Source organism: Dipodomys ordii, unplaced genomic scaffold (assembly GCF_000151885.1).
Source record: "Dipodomys ordii isolate 6190 unplaced genomic scaffold, Dord_2.0 Scaffold166, whole genome shotgun sequence".
NCBI lineage: Eukaryota > Metazoa > Chordata > Mammalia > Rodentia > Heteromyidae > Dipodomys > Dipodomys ordii.
In genome coordinates, this window is record NW_012267382.1 from 1,182,859 (window position 1) to 1,191,321 (window position 8,463).

General features: G+C 48.3%; 1 protein-coding gene across 1 annotated transcript in view; it reads right to left on the reverse strand.

Annotated features, from left to right (window-relative positions):
* Window positions 1–8,463, reverse strand: part of Tollip (toll interacting protein) — a 44,461-nt gene that overhangs the window by 26,323 nt on the left and 9,675 nt on the right. Inside the window, exons 2-3 of the mRNA XM_013033359.1 lie at window positions 7,963–8,211; window positions 2,732–2,849 (exon numbers count right to left, since the gene is read on the reverse strand). Of these exons, the coding sequence (XP_012888813.1) occupies window positions 2,732–2,849; window positions 7,963–8,211 (367 nt within the window). The remainder of the gene's footprint in view (window positions 1–2,731; window positions 2,850–7,962; window positions 8,212–8,463) is intronic.

Here is an 8,463-nt window from a genome sequence, read left to right on the forward strand (position 1 = left end):
GTCAGTTCTCAGCCCCAGTCTGCAGCGCTCTCCGTGCTGGCGGTCAGTTCTCAGCCCCAGTCTGCAGCGCTCTCCGTGCTGGCGGTCAGTTCTCAGTTCCTACGTATGACATTGCCATGCCCCCTTGGACATTCCTTCTAGAATGGCTCTTCACACCCACCTGGGATGCGTGTTCTCTCCGTTCCCTCTCATCTCAAAGACCACATCTTCCTTCCCTCTTACCAGCAGGTAATTATGCAGCAGGGTCCCCTGGACCCCTGTCCACCCACGTTCTCAGTGATCTCCAGACCTGTGTGCTGAGCACCTCTCCTGCCAGGACCTCCTCTGAGCACTAGATTCAGTGCCCGCTCTGGGAGGGTCTTTCCCTCACCATCCTGTGTTCATGCCCTCTCTGCTGGAGTGTGGACAGGGCCTGTGCTTGCTTCCAAACCACAGAATGTGGCAGATGTGGTCGGATGGCACTCTGATGATGGTCTTAGGTGGTGTAAAATCTCACCTGGCTAGCGTGTCCTCGGCTGATTCCTTCGGAGGCTCTGTGGGCTGTGATAAGGCAGCATATGCAGTGGGGCAAAAGTTGGCTTCACAGCAATGGGAAGCAAAAGAGAAGAAAAGGGACAGGGTGGGCCTCCCCCTCCCCCTTGGAGGCCAGACTTCCTCAGGGAAGTAAACACCTTCCACCCACTCCATACTGGCCCCATTCCAGTGTCCAGCAGACCGGTCTTCAACCCACGGGCCTTTGGGGACATCCACATCCAGCCTGTAGCAGTTACTTAAAACCCCACCAACCTTCCTCAGCTGCAATGGTCACATCAGTGTATAATTTTACCAAAACCCAGCCAACCATGTGCTTAGGATCTGTGCGTTTTTGATAGATACAAGTTTTCTCTCACTAATAAAAAGTTAGTGCCTGGCACAGTGGCTCAAGCTGATCATCGATGGCAGGTGAAGATCAGGGGATCATGGTTTGAGGCCAGACCAGTCAGAAAGAAGTTTTCCGTTTTTTGTTTTTCAGTATAGGGTGTGAACTTAGGGCCTGGGGAGTGTCCCTGAGCTCCTTTGCTCAATGCCAGCACTCTGCCACTTTAAGCCATAGCTCCATTCCCGTTTTGTGGTAGTTCATTGGAAATAAGAGTCTCACAGGGACTTCTCCGCCCTGCCTGGCTTCAAACCAAGATTCCCAGATCTCAGCCTTCTGAGTAGCTAGGATTACAGGCATGAGTCACCAATGCCCAAGCAAAAAGGTTTTGAGACTCCATCTCAATCAATGGCTGGTTGAGGAGGAGCAGGCGTCTTGTTCCAGCTACCAAAGAAGCACATGTAGGATATCACACCCGGATCAGCCTGGTCATAAAGCAAAACCCTGCCTTGGAAATAACCAGTGCAAAAAGGGGCTGGGGACGTAGCTCAAGCAGTAGAGTACCTTCCTGAATTAAATCCCCAGTGACATAAAAAAAATGACAAACAGAAAACATCTCCAATATATATGACAGAATTACTGCCAAAATTTGCCAAAACACCTCACAAATTTATAGAAAAAAGACCTGACCAAAACAATAGGCAAAGGAAGAAACTACTTGTCATTAATGTGATTGTCCACTTACAAGTCCCCAGCAAAAAATATGTTATCAAAAGTAAGAATTCAGGGCTGGGAAGGTGGCTCAGTGGTACGTGCTTGCCTTGCATGCATGAGGCCCTGGGTTCAATTCCTCAGCACCACATAAGCAAAAAGAAAAAAGCCAGAAGTGGTGCTGTGGCTCAAGTGGTAGAGTGCTAGCATTGAGCTGAAGAGCTGAGGGACAGTGCCCAGGCCCAGAGTTCAGGCCCAGGACTGGACCCAAAAAAAAAAAAAAGTAAGAATTCAAAGGTCAGAGATGTCACACTTTGAAGTGTAGTTAAAAGTATTTTAATGGACTTATGTAACTGTAACCCCTGCACATCATCTTTATAAACACAATTTTAAAAAAGGAAAAAGAGTCTTTAATGATTGTTTAGAAGGGTGTTAAAAGCACTTGTAAGAAGCAGGCATGTCCACCCTGAGCCTCAGAAAGCTAGGCCGGAGGTTGCTATCAAAAGTCAAGGAAAGCTGATATGCGTGCGTGCGTGTGCGTGCATGCATGCATGCACGCAAGAGAGGGAGAGGGAAAAAGAGAGAGAGGGAGAGAGAGAAAGAGGGACTTACACATTTCTTTCCCTTGCCTGCTGAACCTGCACTCTGCCAGCTTTTGTGTCTTTGAACCCCTGACCCAGCTTTTCCTGGGTGCTGTCTATAAACTTCTTTTTGCTCAACACTAGGGTTCTACCACTTGAGCCATAGCGCCACTTCCAGCTTTTCCTGTGTATGTGGTACTGAGGAATCGAACCCAGGGCTTCATGCATGCGAGGTGAGCACCCTAAACATGGTCTCTGTGCAGCAAAGACTCCCAGAGTTCCACTTGCCTTTGGCATGCCCACCAGCTGTGAGCAGTGCCCTCTACCGCCCCACAGACGCGTGTGTCTGTGGGGACCCCTTCTGGTACCAATTGTGTTGGCAGTCGGGATCTCAGCAGGGAGCAGGTGGCATGCAGAAAAGATCATTAGTAGAGACACTCTGTCCTAACAACAAGTAAGAAGAAAGAAACAACATGGAAGTGCCAATAACTTCTAGACCTGTCTGAGAAGCAAGGCTGTGGACAAACAGCAGCCCCAGCAGTGCAGAGAGGACAGGACAGGTGCAGACAGACTCACAACTCACAGGAGCGGAAATCCACGCCACAGACCTCCAAGGGGACCCCGTCCCGAGAGCCCAGGGCGCGGTGCCACTGGCCATGGTGTGCTCTGTCTCGTTCTCCAGGGAAGACCCACCAGGGCATCTGGCAGGGGGAGGAGAAGGGGCTATGGTGGATTACGCCATACCATTCTATTCTGTTTGTTTGGTTTTTATCTAGGACAGGCTGGCTTTGAACTTGTGACTTGCCGGCCTCACTCAGAGATAGAACTGAGGGTTTGCACCACCACATCTGTTCAGAACATTATTAAAAAGCATTGTTAAAGCCGGGTGCTGGTGGCTCACACCTATAATTCTAGCTACTTAGGAGGCTGAGATCTGTGGATTGCAGTTCAAAGCCAGCCCTGGAAGGCAAGTCTCTGAGACTCTTATCTCCAGTTAACTACCAAAAAGCCAGAAGGAGAGCTGTGGCTCAAGTGGTGGAATGGCAGCCTTGAGTGAAAAAGCTCAGGGCCAACACCCTGGCCTTGCGTTAAAGCCTCAGGACCAGCATACACACACAAAAAGGTACGAGTGTAAATTATGAGTGCCTTGGGCGGGCTCAAGAAATGGCAAGAACTGGGTGCTGGTGTCTCATGCCTGTAATCCCAGCTATTCAAGAGGCTGAGATTTGAAGGTCATGATTTGAAGCCAGCCCAGGCAGGAAAATTCTTGACTCATCTCCAATTAACCAGCAAAAAGCTGGAAGTGGCACTGTGGGTCAAGTTGTGGTAGAGTGCTAGCCTTGAGTGTAAAAACCTAAGGGACAGCACCCAGGCCTTGAGTTCAAGCCCCAGGAGTGCCATGCCAAATCCTAGGACTGGCGCACGCGTGTACACACACACACACAAAGAAGAAAATTCCAAATGCTTGACAAATACATCAAAGGGCCCTGATACTTAGAAAATAAATGACATGAAACAATGTTGAGACACCACTTTATACTTGTCAGAATAATGAAACTTAGAGGAAGAGGATTCAGAGTCGGGGGCGGTGAGCCGGCAGCTGGCAGAGGAGCTCCGAAGCCTAATGAAGGCATGCTTAGTGATGTTAACTATGCCCAGGAGCTCCCGCCCGAGAACCTGTTCTGTAAACACACTCATGTGAACTCACGAGGGAACACACTCAAGGCTGTTTGTTGCAGTTGTTTATGTAGCAGAAGTGGGTAGCCTAATTATTCCTCTTTAGAGGAATGAATACATAAAATGTGATGGATAGTCGCTGTGGAATACTATGCAGGAGGGAGAAGCAACAAAGCGGGTATTTATAGAAGAACTTCCACCTATCTTTTGACTCCAGAAAACATAATATTCAGCAGCACTTTTCAGGACATAGCACATCAGGAAATGAAGTTCAGCTGTCACTGAGAGATAAGAAATAAACGAAGGATTATCTCGTTTATGGGGGGGAGGAGGATGTGGAGTGGGGAGGGGAACAGAGGTGAAGACCAGATCTCTCTGAGCTCAGGAGGCTGGAAAGCTTGAGTTCTAGAGACCAGGCCCAGGGACGAAACCACAGAAGCTCTCCTGAGTCTCCACTGAACCGAGACCATCCACCAAGGATCCACAAGGACACTCGAAAGGCTTGTGAAGCCATGCTCTGTCCCACAACCTCCTACCCCACCCAGCAGATCAACAGAACACAATCAGCAGGGCACAGCAGAGTACCCCAAAGCACTTTGCCTTTCATTGACAGATAAGTGGGTCCTTTTATAATGAGATAACTACAACAGCAGGGCATAAAAGTCCTCAAAGTTTATACACCCCATTACAGAGCTTCAAAAAGCTTGGAGCAAAGAGAGAGAGCCACAGAAAACAACAGACAAATTATAGCTAGAGTTGGGAATTCAACACCCCTAACACCTGAGTAGAATAAACAGAAACGTAGTAAAGAGCTCCATCAAACAACTTTATCTGGTTGATACTTATAGAAAATGTCCATTTGTGGATAATCTACCCAACAACAGAAGAATAAAGTATGTAGTGATCATTTACCAAGACAGACCACTTTCCAGACTAGAAAACAAGTCTGAAATGATCTAGTTAATGAAACGTATGTTCATTGATTAAAATGGAATTAAAATAGAAATCAGTTATCTGGAAAGTCCTCATAACCTTTGAAAATTAAATAACATATAATTAAATGACCCAGGCTTGCAAAGAAGAAGTCAAAATGAAAACTACACAGAACTCTGTACTGAATAAAGATTAAAACATACTATGCTTTGTAGAATGCAGGTGAAACAGTATTTAGAGGGCAATTCACAGCACTAACTGGCTACACAAGAATAGAAAGATACTAAGAATAGCAAATTAAATACTAAGTGAGCAATTTAACAATACCTTAAAAAGATCATACACCATGATTAACTTTGCTTCATTCTAGGGATAGAAGGATGGTTCAACACACACCAATCAATAAATGTAACACAGCACATAAACAGATTCAAGGAACAAAACCATATGATCATCTCAGTAGATGTAGGAAATGTGTTTGGCAAAATTCAACACCCTTCCATGATAAAAACTCTGAAGAAACTAGGAATAGAAAGGCCATATCTCAACATAGTAAGGGCTATCTATCTCAAACCTATAGCTAATATCATTCGGAATGGGAAATACCTAAAACCATTTCCTCTCAAGTCAGGAATGAGACAATATAGAACAGGAGTTCCTAGCCAGAACAATAAGGCAAAAGAAAGAACTGAAAGTGTTCAAATAGGGATGTAAAAAGTCAACCTATTGGGGCTGGTAGGTGGCTCAGTGGTAGAGTGCTTGCCTTGCATGCATGAGGCCCTGGGTTCAATTTCTCAGCACCACATAAGCAGACAAAGCTAGTTGTGGCTCTGTGGCCCAAATGGTAGAGTGCTAGCCTTGAGCTGAAGAGCTGAGGGACAGCACCCAGGCCCAGAGTTCAAGCTCCACAATCGACGCCCCCCCCACAAAAAGTCAACCTATCCCCATTTTCAGATGATCTTATTAAAAGGCCCCAAAACGCCACCAGCACAAACCTCTTAGATCTCATAAACACTTTCATTAAAGTAGCTGGATACAAAGTCAATGTACAAAAACCAGTATCCAATACACAGTATATAGTATCAGAATACAATATACAAAAATCAGTCCAGTGAGCTGAGAAAGACATTTGAGAACAGTCTTATTCACAGTAGCCTGAAAAACTTAAGTACCTAGGAGTTCACTGAGGAAGTGAAAGACATCTACAATGAAAATTATCAATCACTAAAGAAATGGATGAAGATATCAGAAGTAGGAAAGACCTCCCATACCTATGAATGGGCAAAATCAATATTGTAAAAATGGCCATTCTGCTGACTGAAATCTATATTTCCAATGTAATTCCCACTAAAATTCCAATGGGATCCTTCAGAGAGACAGAAAAGTCAATCCTAATGTTCAAATGGAAACTCAAAGACTTCATATAGCCAATACCATCCTGAGCAAAAACAACCTCACAATAACCTCACTTCAAACTATACTACACAGCCATAATGATAAAAACAGTGTGGTGCTGGCACAAAATTTACTGTGTAGAAATAGCTGGATGGTAGTAGCTCACGCCTTTAATCCTAGCTACTCAGGAGGCTGACATCTAAGAACTGCAATTCAAAGTCAGCCTGGCATTTGCAGGGAAATGGATGGAGCTAGAAAAATCATGTTGAGTGAAGTAAGCCAAGAGCAAAGAGACAAATGGCACATGGTCTCCCTGATAAGTGGATGTTAAATCCAAAATGTAAGGTGATACAACAAAATTAACAAGGCTTAAGAAACAAAGGACTTCTACTCATCTGGTCGAATCACTACTAAATAACCCCATGCTGCTGATCACATATATGGTATATATGTGCACACCGGAGGGAAACCAGGAGGACGACACAGAACTAGAGGGAATCAGGGAAAAACATACAACAGCGGGACCCATCAGCTGCACTGGACATTGATCAAAATGAACTAAGCAACTCAGTGGCAGCGATGGGAGGGAGGGAATGAGTGGGAAAGAGGGAACAGCTGACGCTATGCAAAACAAAGAAATGTACATATCACCAATGTGGAAGAAATAACTGTATCACAAAGCTCATAGGACTCATAAATGTTATAGACCATGATAGACAATTTGCCCCATGAAAGTTAGAATGTGTTTGTGACTTTAACTAAGCTTCACTATCCAACAATACTGTGAAATTTGGGAAATTATGTAATCACTTAATCACAATAAAGAATTTGAAAAACAAAACAAAACAAAACAAAAAACAAAGTCAGTGCGGGCAGGAAAGTCAGTGAGACTCATCTCCAATTAATCCACAGAAAGCTGGAAGGGGAGCTGTGGCTCAAGTGGCAGAGTACCAGCCTTGAGCAACGAAGCTAAGGAACAGTACCTAGGCCCTGACATCAAGTCCCAGTACCAGGCAAAGCAACACACACACACACACCGGTTACAGCCAGCTGATCTTTGACAACAGTGCTAAAATCATACACCTCTTCAACAAATGGCACTGGCAAAACTGGACTACTTGTAAAAGACTGAGACTAGATGCTGGCCTGGGCCCGGCAGGAACGTCAGTTAACACCAGACCATTTCTACAAGCATCACTAAAAGACTCAAACTTGGAGACTCTTACAGAAAGGGAAACCCTGGGGGAAATCGGCAGGCCTCTCTGTCCCGAAAGTTCTTGCCACTTCTTTTACCCATTGGGGGTTCTTTAATAAACGACCTCTTCCCGGTGAGTCGTGGCAGGAAGTATCCTGACCCACAGAAAGCCAGCAGGCCCCAGCGGCCCCCTCCCCATCCCTCAGCAGAGCCCCTGAGAGCAGGGCAGCCCCCAGGACAGCGGAGCCCGAACCGCAGCCCAGACACAGGACAAGGAGCCCTGGGGACAGAACCGACCCACTCCACCCACATCACCACCCTGGGACAGAGGAGCCCGGAACCGCAGCCCCAAACCCCACTGGCAGCGGACCCCACCCCACGGAGACCGAGAGAACAGCAGAGCCCAGGGACCGCGCATACTGAGGGCGGGAGGGGCCGCCGGGGACCCTGCGCAGGTCCTCTGCCCAAAGCCCCGTCCCAGGCCCCGCCCGCCAGCCGAAGGCTCCGCCCTGGACTACAGAATCCACCAACCAGGACTCCAGGCTCTGCCCTATCCAGGCTCCTCCCTAAGCTCCGCCCCGACCACAGGACACGCCCTAGCGCATGCGCCCCACCCGCCCCAGCCCGTGCCGCGCACGCGCGCTCTCGGCTCGGAGGGGCGGGGCCAGACCCTTGGCGGGCGCCTGCGCAATCGCGCTCTTCTGGACCCGGGCGTTTCGGCGAAATGGCTCCGGGCCCGCTGTCTGCGCGTGCGCAAGTGCGCCGAAGGCAGTCCAGGGGGGCGGCGGTGGACGGACCAGCGCCTGCAGGCTCGGGAGAAGGGAGAGGGAGAGAACGGCGGGGTCGGAGGAGGAGACGTCTGGCTGCGGGGTCGGAGGCGTGGCTCGGGTGGGAGAGCGCCAGGCGCCGAGTTCGAGTCCCGTCCGCGAACAACGGAGAAAAGAAGGCAGTAAAGCCGACAGTCACCCGCGAGCCCCACCCCGGGGCCCGGGGGAAGAGCGTGTATCCAAATTGTGGGGCTGAGCCCGGGCCTGGGCTGCCCCGCAGGCTGCCACCCCTGGGCCACAGCGCCACCTCCGGCTTCCTGCTGGTTCCTGAGCCCGAAGGGTCTCCGG